The 16,737-nt window shown below is 38.4% G+C and overlaps 1 protein-coding gene across 5 annotated transcripts; it reads left to right on the top strand.

The window, feature by feature from the left end:
- The first annotated feature begins 5,980 nt into the window (after positions 1-5,980).
- On the top strand, positions 5,981-15,308 carry si:dkey-159a18.1 (sortilin). Of its 5 annotated transcripts, none has more exons than XM_027014264.3 (21): positions 5,981-6,304; positions 6,522-6,584; positions 6,847-6,923; positions 7,055-7,157; positions 7,836-8,003; positions 8,858-8,931; positions 9,681-9,727; positions 9,970-10,106; positions 10,369-10,452; positions 10,892-10,952; positions 11,534-11,689; positions 11,974-12,071; positions 12,155-12,254; positions 12,340-12,511; positions 12,897-13,090; positions 13,274-13,466; positions 13,568-13,684; positions 13,788-13,914; positions 14,399-14,487; positions 14,573-14,684; positions 14,917-15,308. In XM_027014264.3, the coding sequence occupies exons 1-21, from the start codon at positions 6,068-6,070 to the stop codon at positions 14,929-14,931; spliced, it is 2,424 nt and encodes an 807-aa protein (XP_026870065.2). In that variant the 5' UTR covers positions 5,981-6,067; the 3' UTR covers positions 14,932-15,308. The 5 variants fall into 5 exon arrangements, with proteins under 5 accessions (XP_026870065.2, XP_026870064.2, XP_081568689.1 ...); XM_027014263.3 differs by having other exon boundaries at positions 14,381-14,487; XM_081712563.1 differs by lacking the exons at positions 14,573-14,684; positions 14,917-15,308 and adding an exon at positions 14,128-14,201 and having other exon boundaries at positions 14,381-14,488.
- Positions 15,309-16,737: the final 1,429 nt, after the last annotated feature.

Below are 16,737 nucleotides of genomic sequence, written 5' to 3'. Positions count from 1 at the left end.
TACTGTTAGTCTTGGCACTTTACTAAATATTAGCTCTATACTGCAGTTTATACAGTGTGTTAAAAACAGAAGTCATGACACCTTAAAAAGAACTGGGATTGAATCTGCAATCATGAAACCCTCCTAGAAAGAAGAACCTGAATGGATCTGATAAATACAGACGCATTTCAAATGCTTTTCATTGGAAAACCGAAAGTGCTCTTCAGTCAGCTGGTTATTTTTCTATCCTCAAATAGCTATTTTGATAATATTCAGATTATTCAGATAATAGTCAGAATTCTGGCACACACAGCACTTTTGTCTACTACATCTGGTCTACTATTTGATTTTAGTACCACCTCTTACACCATAGATTATAAAATACTCTTAGATTTGGGAATGGGATTGGAATCTTAGGAACGGTGCTAAACTGGTTTTGGTCATATTTGCTGGAAAGGATCTGCTTTGTTGAAGTTTTCATTTACAGCTTTTATCAGACACTTTTATCCAAATTGACAATTGTTATTGTACAGTTCAAGCAAATGAGGGATAAGGGCCTTGCTTAGAGGCCCAAAACTGGTAAATTGGCAATGCTGTGCTAACAGCTTTCTGCTTTCTCATCCAGTACCTTAAGTACTGAGGTACCACTGAATTAAACAAATGTGTACAATTGTATGTGGAAGTCAGACCTGAGTGCTAGTCAATGTCTGAGACCTTGTCAAGAAAAATCTAAGCCTTGGCAATGCTTAGATAATCATTTTTTTATTATGAAAGTCAGTAATTGATTTAGCATATTGTTTTATATTTGATTAGCTATAGACACTGTTTACTACATCCAAAAAGATTTCATTTTGCAAGGTGCCAAAACTGTATCTGAATAGCTTTTATTCAACTTGTATATGAACTTTGGGTATGCGGAAACTGGTGGTGGCAGGAGAGCTTGGGAATCCACTTGCATCCCATGCTCTTTGAAGTCATCCGGTTGAGCAGGAGCTCACAGTTAAACCCCCAGCCATCCCTAGAGTGCCATTGAGCCCCCTCCACCAAATCAAGGTCCTTTTAGGAATAATTGGCCTGGACTCTGTCAGGCCAGTAGACCAAAGTGCATTGCATTACCGCTTTGTATCAGTCCTGGTGGATTATGCATTTTGATACTCGGAAGCAGCACTGCCCCACAACATCTCAGCATGCATTCTTCATTGTCCTTTCCTGGAACCATTCTGGAACCATAATAATACTTTAAATTTGGGTGAACATATGTCCTCTTTTTCCTAGACATGTTCTCTTTTTTGGACCTAAAAATGCCAAAAATGTCCAGGATTTGTCTTGTTTCATGTTCATCATGTTAACATTTACTTTCTACAGTCACCATACAATGTGTGTTTTTGCATTTCTTTGACCATTCTCTGTAGGTCCCACCTTCTTGCACGCCACAATTGGTTGATCATATACACACCTTACATGCGATCATTGGTCAGACTGCTTCACAGAAGCGTATGACCAGGGAGAATGCATGAAGTTTCCCTTCTATATGATCTTTTCTATGATGCCTTATTATGGCCTAAAAATGCCCAATCAAAGAGCCGATTGATGGTTGGGCCTCATTTTCTGCAATGTCCATTTTGTCATGTCTAGAAGCGTGCAGGTGACATAAGAATTTTGCAAAAATCTTTCACTTTCAGCTCAGCACTTAGGCTTAAATTACTTTTTAGGTTTGAAATTAAAAACATGAAAAACAATGCACATATGTCTTGTTAAAATGGCATTTTCTTATCTAAAACATCTTCAGGAAAGTCTAGTTGGACACAGCAGAATTACTGAAATGTGTCTAGTGAAAAGTGGATTTTTATGACAACTGACAGCTGAATGAAGAGGAATAAGATTATCTGCCCATATAGGCTCTGAATTTGTACTGGTCCTACATAAGTATGTAAATAAATTTGTTAAAAGTGGTTATGTATGCATATCACCCTTCTCCATCCTCTTTTTTGAAAACCAAAATATGGTCATCTTACTTAAAGTAAACTCTGGAAGTTGTCCAGCAGAGAATCAACAGACTTGGATGGTTCATATGGGGCTGTGCACATTTTGCTGATGAAACGTGTAGCTGTGATATCATTTATAACCCTCTTCTCATAACTGACCCATCTGATCTTGAGTTCTAGTGTGGCCCACGTATCAAAGCACACACAGTAATGATCTGACAAAGCTACATCCTTAACAAAGGCTGATATGTTGAGACCTTTTAAGACTTTGAATCCAGAGTGTGATGGTGGTGTGTGCTACCAGCCATATGATGACAGAGTCCAAAAATATCCTATGACACAGGGATCCTTGGTATAATTATCTTTGGGATTTTCAATATGTATATTAAAATTTACATTTACATTTACAGCATTTAGTGGACACTCATCATGGCGACTGCAATAACGACAGCCAGTGCTATGATTCCCACACTGACACTTATCACAATCTGCAACCACATCTGATTCTGTGAATCAGTCAATAATCATTATGATTTATTTAAATAGTCATATAGCCAACTGCAGGAGGAAGAACAGTGCTTTATGATATTAAGGCCAAACACTGGGTAACTGCCTGTCAGATATAGAAAACAATTACATTTACGGCATTTAGCAGACGCTCTTATCCAGAACGACTTACAAAAGTGTTTTGTCGTTTACTCATAGAATACATCCTAGCCAGTAGAGTAGGTTAGAGTCCAATATACCAATGATCTAGAATACTGTAGAAATACAGGGATCATGCCTAGAAGTACAGAATGCCTAGAAGTACAGAATACATAAGCTCTATCTTAGACAATGATAAGTGCAATAAACAATACTAGAATTTGTTAAGTCAACATCAGTGTAATAAACAATACCTTACAATAAGTACTTGTTTTAGTTAACCCATATAGGAGCAGGGTCAGTGGACATTTAAATATTCCATGAATAGATGGGTCTTCAGTCTGCATTAGAAGACTGCAAGGTACTCTGCTGTCCGGACAGCAAATGGAAGTTCATTCCACCATCTAGGAACCAGGATGGAGAATAGTCGCAATGCTTGTCTTCCATGAGACTTGAAGCATGGTATTTCAAGCCAAGATGTACTTTAGTTTCAAAGTACACAAGGTATAAATCAGGCTTTGACCACTGACCTCATGTATGGAGGGGCTGCTCCATTTTTGGCTTTGTAGGAAAGCATCAAGGTTTTAAATCTGATGCATGCAGCTACTGGAGGCCAACGAAGGGAGAGCAGCAGTGGAGTGACGTGTGAACTTCGGAAGATTGAAGACCAGTTGTGCTACTGCATTCTGAACAGGTTGTAGAGGTCTGATAGCTCTTAGAGGAAGAAAAGCAAGTAGCCAGTTGCTGTAGTCTAGCTTTGAGATTACAAGAGACTGCACAAGCAGGGCCTAATCCTTCATATGTTACAAAGGAGAAATCTTCAAGACCGGGTTAGATTTGAAACATGAGTGGAGAATCACAACTGGTTGTCCAAAGTTATGCCCAGGTTATGAGCAGCTTCAGATGGTGATATCAGGGAGTTCTTGAAGAAAACTGTGAGGTCATGTTAAGGGTTGGGAGTACCTGTAATGTACAGAAGCTCAGTTTTACTGGGGTTTCGCTGTCAAGTGGTGGGCTGTCATCCATGACAAAATGTCAGTCTGGCATGCTGAAATACATCTGGAGACCTGCATGTCAGAGGGTGAAAAATAAATAAATAATTGAGTGTCATCAGCATAGCAGTGGTATGAGAAACCATGAGAAGATATACCAAGAGAACGAGTATACAAAGAGAAGCGAAGAGGGCCTAATACTGAGCCCTGTGGGACACCAGTGGAGAGTCTACATGGTTTGGATATGGATCCTCTTCATGTTAACTGACAGGACCATCCCTCCGGATAGGACTGAAACCATTTCCATGCAGAGCCAGTCATACCAAGCCTGGAGATCACCAGCAATTACAAATGGTTAACATAATAAAACATAACATATCTGTAAATTCATAAAGAAAATCTGCCTTTGGAGCAAAGCACACAAAGTCATTTGGAGGCCTGTAGACCTCTACTAGTAATATTCTTTGCACCCCTGTCAAAACTGCACAGAGATATTCAAAGAATATAAAGTAGCCAAATGATAATTGCTTGCATTGGAAGAAACCATGACATAGAGCAGCTGTACATCCATCTTTCCAGCTGGTACAAGAGGTATTTATAAAGTTGAAGTTTGCTGGTGCTGATTTTGGTGGTTAATACGGTTGTGGCAATACATTAATTTAACCATGTTTCAGATAAAGGCATAAAATCAAGCACAATTATTAATTGAATGAGATATGTTTGTGATTGATCTAATATTGAGAAGACCTAACTTACTAACTTGTGTAATTTGCTCCAAAAGCTGAGGCTCACATTTTACATATTGCGGGTTGGGTATATGGTTGGATATATTTACAGTAACTGACATGTACTCCCTGTTTTTTCTGTTTCCGATAAGAACCGGAACGGGAGAGATTACAGGCACACTGGGTCCGAACGTCTTTTGAAAACGTACTGCTGACATCATCACTGTAGCAGCAAGGACCTGGAGATTATCACTGTGGCATGCTGGGGTGTTTTCTTCTATTACAGTGGATTATGGTGGGTGTCCTGCTGACAATGGGGTGGACAGCAAAGCTGCCTTTCCGGGGGTTGAGGAGCTTGTCTATTTCTTTGAGATACTGCAGGTGGTTGAAGAATTCGACACTTCTTAGGGTAAGGTCTGGGGGATGGAAGTTGTGATGAGGCAATGGTTTTATGCTGTACCCGAGGGCTAGTTGAAATGGAAAGCAAAAGCCTTGTCCCAGCTGATACCAACTTCTCCATAGTTGCAAGGAACTTCAGGTGGGTGATGGGGGGAGTGAAGATGGAGGACAGTGTAGAGTCCTCATGGGGATGTGGTGTCCCCAGAAGCTGATAAGCTTGGTCATCATCATGCCAGCTATGTCAGTGGTGGTAAGATATGTCTCTGGAGCCATAATATCCACTGATACAAGGGAGCCATTGCCAATGCATCTCCACCAATGGGGGAGGATATAGAAAATTAAACACTCTTCCAAAGTTTTGACACCCTTTTGTTTTTGTGTAAAAAAATTATCTCTTCCAATTCTCTGTCAATAAAGTTAAGGTTGTTTGACCTACAGCTTTTATATAGCCCAGTGTCCAAGTATCTTTGAGAAAATATTTGTTCATGTATGCAGAAGACCATGTTGAGCTTGCTAATTGTGTTGAAAAGATTATTGAAGTCCCTTTTTAATAACTCATTAAATCTTTCTTTTGTCATTATTGCCAACATGCACGATAATCTACTTCACTTTTGTGTATTCAGCCAGTATTGCTGGAACCTTTTCTTTCATATCAGAGACTGTGATGTTCAGCTCACATTGAACTATGAATTTCTGGTATTTCACCTGATAGAGTTGGCCCCAATTAAGTGTGTGGCTGCTTTGTCCACAGGCTGCTGCCCTGTGGATGTGCTGGGGTGCTCTGGCTGGTATTTTCACTGCCTTTGCAAAAATCCACACTGAGGCCTTGCAGTGGTTCAAATCTGTTCTGCTAATGGAGTGATTCCATGTACTGCTTTCTCTGAGCAGCAGGGTTAGCTTTAGCATTAACATTAACAGTAGATGAATGGGTGATACTAGAGGGGGTGGAAGACACGACATGCACGACATGTAAGATATTATATATTTTTCCTGTGTTGGGATTTAACTTTAGAGATGTGAACTGTCTGGTTCTTTTACGTGCAGTATGTTCACTAAAACTAAGTTAACATTTGGTTAAACAGCACAAATTCTTATTTGTTTTATCTAGATCATAAAGTGGGCTCACATTAAGGGAAAAAAAGTAATCCCTGCTTCCTTTGCGGTAAACTTTAGCGCCTGACGCTATACACATGTGTAACGTTTCAGTCATCCACAAACTACACTCTTAATTTGCGCTCCTCCCCTAAATGTCATCAACGCTCTGAAAGTCAAAACTTCACAAGCAGCCTGTATCGCTCCTTTACGTGTGCCTTACGTGTTATCGGTTTTGTTAGAAATAGGAATGATTTGGAGACTTACAATATTGGCGGTTGCATGTTTACTGGTCCTCGGCGAAGCAGGTGCACCTTATCTGAAGCGCGATACAAGAACAGTGACATTCTCCCGGTCTGTTATGGACGCACAGCCTAGTTACTCTCGACGAAAACGGGACGCCTGGTCAGCAAAGTCCAACTTCATAGCGTGTAAAACACCCCTCAGCATTAGAGAGCAAACGGTCCTGGAGAGCAATACGTATGAGGTAAGAATGACAATTATTCTATGTTTAATAAGTATGTTTTAGTATTGCCGTTTCTTAACTCTCTCGGTCCTCTTTAAGAAACCTAAAACACAAACCAGAATGAAAGTGCTTTTCAACAAAGGAAACTAGTCAATTATCAGCTTTCTTTTCCAATATTCATGAGTATTACTATACTATCAACAGAATTAAGCATTATTTTATTTTAATCATTCTTTAGACGGGGTTTCATGGAGATGATGGCTCTACTTTTACTCTTACATGGGTAGGGGATGGAACTGGGGTAAGACACTTTATTTAATCTCTTGATAAGGTAGATTTGTAAATGTATTACACAAATGTTATGTGGAGATACTTTAGGTAACATTCATATGTATCACTGTACTACCTAGATGTTCACTTGTTTTGGATAAAGCATTTGCATGAGGAAGTGGTAGCAAATCACCCTTTTGTGGTTTTTCTGTTTGAACATGAATTTCTGTACTCACTTATAAACAGACTCACTTATAAATTTAGTAAAGAAAATTTTGTCTGATTTATGTCAGGTAATTCTAGTGTTGTCTACAGTCAGTGCACAGCTTGACTCATTTTATGAAGGGGGATCCACTCGACTTTACAGAAGGTTAGTGCATAGAATTAGGGATTCCCTGTCTGTGGTACTTTTAAATTAGTTTTGCTGATCTATTTGATATCATCTGACTTTAATTTTCAATATCAGCTCTGTTATAACCTGATATTTCTGCTTTCTCACAGTGCAGACTATGGAAAATCATTTCATGATATCTCCCATGCCATCAACAATTCCTTCATAAGAAAGGACTTTGGTATAGGAGTGGGTCCTGGGAATTCTCAGCAGGTATGCAACTCTAACATCTGTATGTCATGTTTTACAAAAGAGTCTAATGTTCTCGAAGCACTGAAACACGGAATCAGTGTGGGGTGGTGGACCAAACAACAATAATGCTTTGGGAAAATGGCTCTGAAGCACCACAGCATGCTTGAGCCACTGATCTATGAGAAAATGGTTTGATGTAGTCTTTCCTAGTCACATTAGTCACTCTTTAAGTACAGAGGCATTTGCACCATAGGTCAGTGTCTTTGTGTGTGGTTGAGATGTTTTCTTGTTAAAGAAAAAACTTATGACACAGCTTACTGCTGTCACTTTACTAATAGCGAAAGAGTGGTTGCCATTAACCACAACCATGCTCATGAGTCTTTAAAACCCATAGCCACAATTTTGTTTCCACTGTTATGAGGGAGGGGACATAGATGAGAATTTTGACTAACTTTGTCATTTGAAAAGTGTTACTTCCTTGAGCCATTGTTGAGTGGTTTCCTTAGCGCGTCGATAGATTCTGATCGTGTTTATTCTTTATTGCACTCTAAAACTGGCCCAGATTGCATTAGGATATATCATATTATATTATATTATATTATAGTGCATTATATTATATTATAATACATTATATTAGGGTAGTGGGTTTGATGACTGATACCTGATAGTTTTATAACAGCCATGATGATGTCTTTGCAGGTGATTCTGACAGCTGAGCTGCCTAGTACCAAGACCCCAGGAGGAGTCATATTTACCTCGGTGGACTCAGGGGTGACTTTCAAGTCAGTGCAGCTGCCGTTCCACCCAGCCCAACTCGTATCTTTTCACCACCAGAACCCTCTCTACCTGCTAGCAATTAGCACAGATGTGAGTTGGATGTTTGGTCTTGCTAATGTTTGACTCCTGTGAGTCAAAAATCAAGCACAGCTGAATAATTTAAGTGCCCACCAGGTCTAGTATATATAGTTGCTTTCTAAATTGGAATCTTAAAGTTGTATCTATCTATCTATCTATCTATCTATCTATCTATCTATCTATCTATCTATCTATCTATCTATCTATCTATCTATCTCTCTCTCTCTCTCTCTCTCTCTCTCTCTCTCTCTCTATATATATATATATATATATATATATATATATATATATATATATATATATATATATATATATATATATATATATATATGTATGTATGTATGTATGTATGTATGTATATATATGTATGTATGTATGTATATGTATGTATGTATGTATATGTATGTATATATGTATGTATGTATATGTATGTATATATATATATATATATATATATATATATATATATATATATATGTATGTATGTATATATATATATATATATAGTTTATATACTATATACACTTATATAGACTGATGAAAGCACAGATTTGATTGTTTATATAAGTCACAGCTAAATAATGGATGAAACAACTGGTCTAGCCAAGGGATATAATGCCGTTAACGAAACTACCTCATATATCAGTATGCCATGCAAAAACAAAAAAGTTAAAATCATGTGTGTATAATGCAACCTTTCTTGCCTTTGATGAGCCTCCATCTGTGATGCTTCATCCTTATATCTGCCTGTGATTTATTATCATACAACATATGAACATAGTGGGGCATTATAAAGGCAAAGGCAAAACCAAGATTTTATCTCCAGAGAAAATTTCATGACCCTGATTCTTGTAACATTTTTGCAGAGTAGTCTATGGCTGTCACAGGACTTTGGGAACAAGTGGTCTAAAATCCATGAAGGAGTCTATTATTTCACATGGTGAGGCCAGACAACATCGCTCCTACAATGCTTTAATACTATTATGCAAAGCCATTTAGAAATGCTTCTTTATTTATGGACTATAAACATTCCAGTAAAGATGTTTGCCCCATACATTAAACACAAGTGGCAACTAATCTTACAGTCAACTGACTTAACAAATAATAATAAATAAAATAACAGAATCACATCTGGATTGGGAATTTTTTTCTACACATTAAAGTTTTGTAAATTAGCTATAGGTATACTTTTAAAGCATTCGACTGCATTGAGCTTACCTGGATTTTAATTGTGATACACAGAACAAATCTGATCACAGGGGTTATATGTGAGATGTTCTGCACCAGCTTGCAGTGACTGTGGCTACAACATTGACAGTGTTTGCAGACTTACTTTCACCTAAATTATGCTTAAAGAAACTCTCTCTGCAATTCAGACAGATTTAGATCCATGAACATTCCATAGCAGGAATGAAGAGAGTTTTTTTTAATTGTATTCTTTTATTATGCTGCAAGATTCATTTCTGGTTCATCTCCAGCTTTCTGGAATTATTGAACATAATCACTGATTCATCTCCACTGATAACAAATTCTGGCAATTACTCCCTGAAATCTAAAATTACTGTACTGTACTAAAGCGATCCTCATATGTCATTAGCCTGTAAATCCTTGTTTTCTGACCATGACATTGGGCCTCTGAGCTGTTTTTTAATCTTCATATACCTTTTTCCTTTTTTTTTTAATCTGAAGGGGACGAGGCATCACCCTTTTTTTAAGTTACAGTCTGGAAGGCACAGGTAAGTTTGCTGTAACAATTTGCTTTATAGTTATTCCTGTAAAACACATAGAAACTGACAATTAAGGTAAGTAATAAAATTCACAAAATAAAAGTAAATGAAAAACAACTGGTATGAAATAATACTAGTATTGACTGTGAGCAGAATAAAATGGTGAGAAAACAAAAAATACAATCATTTCTAATTTACTTCATGTTTTTTCTGTTGCGTTCTGTATTGTAAATGTTATAAATTGGGTGCAGCGGAGGCAGACAAACGAGGAGAACTTCTTTTAAGACGTACACAGGACCTGGGTAGAACCTTCACTACCATTGCTCAGAACATCTTCACCTTTGGCTACATTGGGCGCTTCCTTTTCACCTCTGTCATGGAAAAACAGGTCGGTAAAAATAAAGGGGGCATTATTAACCATTTCACTGGGGGTTATACCATGTATGACTATGTACGTGACAAATAAACCAAACTTGAAACTAACACACATACACTCAGAGGAACACGAGTTTACAAAATGCCCAGTTGTTCACTCCCCCAGCCCCTATCTACACCCTTTGCTCTCCCCACCAATCAGCATTTAATATTTGACAAGTTATAATAGGCTGTGTTTGCAGTTATAGGCTTATGAGTATAATGTGTGTTGGCAGGGATCTCCTCGGGTTATTTATGTGTCTTCAGATCAGGGTGATCACTTCAGCAAAGCTCTGCTACCTTCTGCCACCACAGAGCAGGTGAGAGTGAGTGACCGGTAAACAGGCTAACAGTCCTGGCAGTGCACTAACAAAACATTGTCTGCTTTATCTGACCTCAAGCTTTTAGTGGTAGATTTAAAATGATAGATTTTATTAGAAAAAATACTAATGCATCTGTATCATACATTGTTCATTCCACACACCTACATACACTTACACACAAGTGTGTTTTTGTAAGGATGCAAGATCCAGCTCAGTAGGCTTTTATATTGCAACATGCTGACCTGCTGATTCAACAGGAAAAAAGTTTCTCACAAAGTTTAGAGGGCCTGCCACACACACACACACACACACACACACACACACACACACACACACACACACACACTTTTACACATATCCAGACATACATAGATCCACACTCCTCTCTATGAGTCTCTCATTATCACACCCAAATGTTTCTACTCTCTGCTTCCAGTTCTACTCAGTATTGGATGGTGATGAAGATATGATCTTCATGCATGTGGACAGCCCTGGAGGTACAGAGATTATTGTACTCTATTTTCCCCAGTCATTCTTTTAGTGGCCGTGCCACTGAAAATACCATAGCATCTGAAATAACAATTGTGGCATGTGAGCCTTTTGCTGATAACTCTTCCGTTTGACACAACATATCACACATTTGTTAGTGTTGCTATATACTGGCTAAACAGGTCCCATATACCGCTGACAAATCAGACTGTTTCTGCAACTAGCTGACAACAGACAACACACTCTTTTGGGCTAGAGCATACACTGTTCATATTTCAGTAATCCTTGAGTTTTTTTTGTGCTGGAGATTAGTTAACAAGATAAAGCTTAGCATGGTGTTCCTTTTCCACTGAAATGCAACTACAGTGGCTTTATGGGCTTGTCAGATTAGCTGACAAGTGAGTACATGTGTCAGGGTTCACCCACATCCACACATAAAGAGAACCAGAAGACGCACACACACGAGAAAAAGAGAATGTTTCATAGTTTCAGTTAAGGGAATACAGGAATGCCACTTCAGATTATTTGCATACTCCTTCTCTTTTAAAGCTGTCAATTGTGTGTCAAGTGTGACCTCTCATGTTTGTAGATCAGTCTTATTTTGGGACAGTCTACACATCTGATGACCGTGGAATCCTCTACTCTAAGTCTCTCGAGCGACACTTGTTTGGCGGGGAAAGCAAGAGTGACTTCACCAATGTGACCTCACTGAGAGGCGTATATCTTACCAACATCCTGAAGGAAGGTATAGTCTCCCAGCTACCTACTGTGATCATTTAGGGCATTGTTTCTCCACTGTTGAGGCAGTGGAGTTACCAGTTAACCCTGTTAACCTGAACCCAGACATTAAAACACTGACTACAGGGTAGTCACCATAAGGACTAGGTTTAGAGCAAAGGCCGTGTAGGCCCTTAGGACTGTTTAGAAAAACAGTGATTGAGGACATGAAATCTAAGGATTCCTGTCTAATACTCATATCGCAAATTAACAGGTTTTTACCTACTAATAAACTTGGTCACTTTGTTACAGATGAACGAATTTGTTCAGTCATCTCCTTTAATAAGGGTGGAGAGTGGAGATCAATAAAAAAGCCAAACAATGTTGAATGTGGAGGAAGCACAAAAAGGGTATGTATGCACAGGGCAGTATAACCGAAGGTCACAACAGAGAGTAGGGATAGTGATGAATGTCTTGTGTTTGTGTGTTCCAGTGTTACTTACACATCCATGGAGAGCACAGCCACTACAGTGGCATTTCCCCTATGTTGCCTCTGTCCAGCCCGTCTGCTATCGGCCTGGTTATTGCCCACGGTATTAGCCCCACCCAACTCTAAATAACTTTCACCAATTGGCATTTGCCACCGATTATAATAATCTACGCCATCTGCTCTCACAGGCAGTGTTGGGGAGTCCATTTCAGCATCTAGGCCAGACGTGTACGTGTCTTCAGATGGAGGCTACAACTGGATGTGTGCCCTGAGGGGGCCTCATCATTACAGCATTCTGGATTCGGGAGGCCTGATTGTGGCTGTGGAGGCACACAGAGATCGGCAGGTTCAGTCTATAAAGTAAGACCTGTTATTCCTGCTGCACACGAGGGACAGGAGTTTCCTGCAGGGCTTTCTGTCTCTTTAATACAATTCCATGTTGACATTACAAAGCATATTTTGACCAGGGGATGTCATCTCTGAGAAAATGTAAAATGCTGCTTTGCAGCTTATTTATATATCGTTAGTAATGTTTGTACATATAAGCATCAATATCAACTATATGAGAACCTGTGTCTGAGGTAGGATCAGGTTTGCAGATTACATAACATGAACAGTTTTAGTAACATGATCAGTGAACTTCACAATAATTGTCTGTATAAACCCATTTGAAATCACTGATGGCACAAGTTGGGATTTTTTTTTAATGTGCATAGGTTGATTTTATTTATTTATTTTTTTACAGGTTTTCCACAGATGAGGGCCAGTGTTGGAAGACCTATAATTTCACTCAGCAGCCCATCTTCTTTGCAGGCCTGGCATCTGAGCCTGGCTCAAAGGCCATGAATATCAGTGTGTTTGGCTACCGGCCTGATGATGACGCTCAGCCCATGTGGGTTGCAGTTACCATAGACTTTGAGCAGCTGGTAACCAGAGAATGTAAGAACAATGCTTTATCCTTTTATCAACTTTGGCAGTAATGATTATGAAAAGTTGTGAATATAGTAAAATGGCAATTGTTTCTTTTCTTTTCACTACACAGCCACAGTGAATGCTTTATATATACATGTTTTAAAAAGGTCATATTAAACTGTGTATGTATATTAATGTTTTACGTGCTAGGCGATGAGCAAGACTATGTGGAGTGGCTAGCCCATTCAGATGAAGATGGGGCCTTTGAAACTGATGGATGTGTCTTAGGCTACAAGGAAAAATTTAGGAAGTTGAAGAAATTGTCCGTCTGCAGAAATGGCTGGGACTATGTCGTCAGCAAGCAACAGAGCCCATGCCCTTGCAGCAGGGAAGATTACATGTGGTAAGAAGATAGCTCCTTTGAGTTGTAATACCCTGTGGCATTTACCACGCAAGAACAGATGAAAAAATCTGCAGTGAGACAGCTCTGTCTCTTTATGACAGTGATTATGGTTACTACCGACACGAAAACAGCTCTGAGTGTGTGAAGCAGCCTGATCTCCCAGACAAGACACTGGAGCTGTGTTTAAATGGAGAGATGAAGGAACTTCAGACAGCAGGGTATGGAACACGCCGTCTAATGTTCTTCTGTCTCACCTTCTCATACTTATGCACGCCCACAACAGCACAGCTCACTATAATGTCTCGCTTGCATTACGTACAGGTACCGTAAGATTCCCAGTGATAAGTGTGAGGGTGGTTTCAGTCCTCCACGTCAGATGGATGTTGCCAAAAAGAACTGTGGGGACCCCAGTCAAGCTCCCTCTATGAGCCTTTATCCTCGTAGTCCAGTATGTAATATAACATTCTTTTACTTTCTCATTCATAAATAGTGAATAATTTGTAACCAAAACTTACTTATTGTAGGATATTGTTTATTACACCGATGTTGACTAACAAACTAGTACTTATCATTTATTACACTTATCATTGTCTAAGATAGAGCTTATGTATTTTGTACTTCTAGGCATCGCTATTGATCCCTGTATTTCCCTGCATTCTAGTTCATTGGTATATTGGACTCTAACCTACTCTACTGGCTAGGATGTATTCTATGAGTAAACGACAAAGCACTTTTGTAAGTCGTTCTGGATAAGAGCGTCTGCTAAATGCCGTAAATGTAATTGTAATTGTTTTCTATATCTGACAGGCAGTTACCCAGTGTTTGGCCTTAATATCATAAAGCACTGTTCTTCCTCCTGCAGTTGGCTATATGACTATTTAAATAAATCATAATGATTATTGACTGATTCACAGAATCAGATGTGGTTGCAGGTTGTGATAAGTGTCAGTGTGGGAATCATAGCACTGGCTGTCGTTATTGCAGTCGCCATTACAGTTCGGAGAATGAACTTCACGCAAAGGTACAACATCAGAGTCCACTGGTGTACTTGAGCAGTCCGACACGCTCCTTCCTCAGGCTCATTGTCTCCACTCTGCCCTCTCCAGGGCGACGGCATACCGCTTCTCTGCTCTCCAACTGAAGGAAGAGGAACAGTGCGCCAGCCCTGAGAGTAGACCCAGCAGTAACCCTGGCAGTTTCCACGAAGATTCAGATGATGCAAGTCTGACGTTCATCTACAAACTATACTTTATTTTCATCTTAAATAAAAACAAACATCAGCAACAACAAAAAAACAAAGTAAATTGTAACATAAGGAACAAGTAGACTGAAACTGATTTACAATAACAAAATGTTAAGGAAGAGATGCTTCATGTGGACTTTGTGGGTTTTTTTTTTTTTAATGAATTTTGATATTTAACACTGACCAATGTACTTCTACTTTGTTTAGGATCTTATTGCATGACTAATCTCCAAGTCCTGAGTGTTCGAGCTGACCTGCATCTATGAGACTCCAAGCATTATGTTTCAACCTGTTACACTAGATTATGATGAAAGCACCGGAACTGAAAAGTTAGGAAGAAAATGCGGGGACAGTGAGCCAAACTATTTATTTAACATTTACCTATTCATATCAATAAATTAAATACATTCTATGCCAAACTATTGAACAATATATTATGAGTTAAACTTAATTTCCACATGCAGTGATTTTAATTGTGTAGTTTACTGCCTTTAGAGCTGCTACTGAAAATATTTTCCTTAAGAAGTGTAGAAAAGACCAAGCTTCTGATGTATCTGCCATGTACTTAAAATAAATATGCAATATTTCTGCAGCAGCCATTCTGAGTCAGTTCATAAAGTTAATACTTAAAGCACATTTAGATAGCTTTGAAGATACTCAACACTATTATTTTCAAAAATGGAAGCTGCTGAGTCATTAGAAATACTTCTTTGTAACAGGAACATAATAGCTGCAATTATGTTGACAAGCTATGTTTTTAATTTTTTTGAAGCATCACATTTTTGGCATCAGATTCATAAGACACGCTAAAAGACATGTCTCTAACCGAAGTAAGTCTGGTTCTGTGTACGAGGACCTGAGCATAGGTGCAGGGGTGTCTGAGGCTCAGGTGGAAGCGCAAGAAATCCCAGCAATGTGTAGCCATCTAGTAAATCACCCTGAATGTGCTGAGCTTTCACCTGGCTAGAAAACTTGTAACTTTGTTTACCAATCAGTCAGCCCTGTTGTTAAGGAGGATCAAATATCATTTAAGGTTTTTAAAGGATTGTTTTATTGCTATCTTGCACACTTTATATACAATATAAAGATAAAAAAAAATACTGAAGCAAAAAGAATAGGGTTTAATAAAGTAAAATGAGAGAATAAAGCAAAACAAAATAAAAATGAGGAAAAATTAAATAGAAAAACAAAACAATTAAAAGTACAGATAGATAAACGCAGAAGACTCTTACTAAGGCTAATGTTAATGTTAATCGCAAAACAGATATTTAGGCAAAATAGGGAATGTTTGTCTTTTCTTGGCGTCCGAGTGAGCTTATAAAAATACTTCTCAGTGTTCTCTTTCCCGTTTCATTTCTTCTGGAAAGAAACGCCACCAAACGTGCATGACAGCATTCCTTTTATCAGAATACGCAAGATAATTCAAATCATACTGTACGCGCATTCCTTGTTCTATGACGTGGCGGATTGTTACACAAGTTATTTTAATTTGCCGATACGGTTACAATATATTATCTAGGTAATGGCGATTTTAGTACGTAGTGACGAGTATGAATTACAATGGTGTTAAAATGGTGTTACAGTGGTATTACAATGGGCAAAATAATAATAATAATAATAAAAACTATTCATGAGAGAAAATCTACGAAAGAGCTTATTGATAGTGATGATGACTAAGAATAAGATTGTTAGCTATAAAATTAGATTTTATAGACTGTAACATTGTTCCTGTGAATGTTAAGTCTGTAAAAATGAACACTAATGAAAATGTTATCGTTAGAATAGATAAACGACCGGCAATTTGGCGTGATTCGAATTCGGAGAGCCAACATTAGGACTGTTAGAACAGTCCAGTATGTCAGCCTACAACCTCTACTTTGAATTTTTATGTCGTTGTACCAACATTAATGCACCTGTACATACAACCAACAAAAAACCGAAAAAAAACCCCAATAACAATATTAATACTACTACTATTATTACTACTACTACTACTAATACAATTTGGCATGCTGCGGATGACCACGC

This window comes from Electrophorus electricus, chromosome 4 (genome assembly GCF_041902795.1).
Source record: "Electrophorus electricus isolate QZ-2024a chromosome 4, ASM4190279v1, whole genome shotgun sequence".
NCBI classification, from domain to species: Eukaryota; Metazoa; Chordata; class Actinopteri; order Gymnotiformes; family Gymnotidae; genus Electrophorus; species Electrophorus electricus.
This window is presented reverse-complemented; position numbering and strand designations above follow the sequence as displayed.

Bases quoted from the DNA above. Each gene is read 5' to 3' on its own strand.
- si:dkey-159a18.1 (XM_027014263.3), top strand. From the start codon at position 6,068: ATGATTTGGAGACTTACAATATTGGCGGTTGCATGTTTACTGGTCCTC. The intron at 10,453-10,891 runs GTGAGAGTGAGT...CTCTGCTTCCAG, and splicing joins CTTCTGCCACCACAGAGCAG to TTCTACTCAGTATTGGATGG. The intron at 12,512-12,896 runs GTAAGACCTGTT...ATTTTTTTACAG, and splicing joins CGGCAGGTTCAGTCTATAAA to GTTTTCCACAGATGAGGGCC.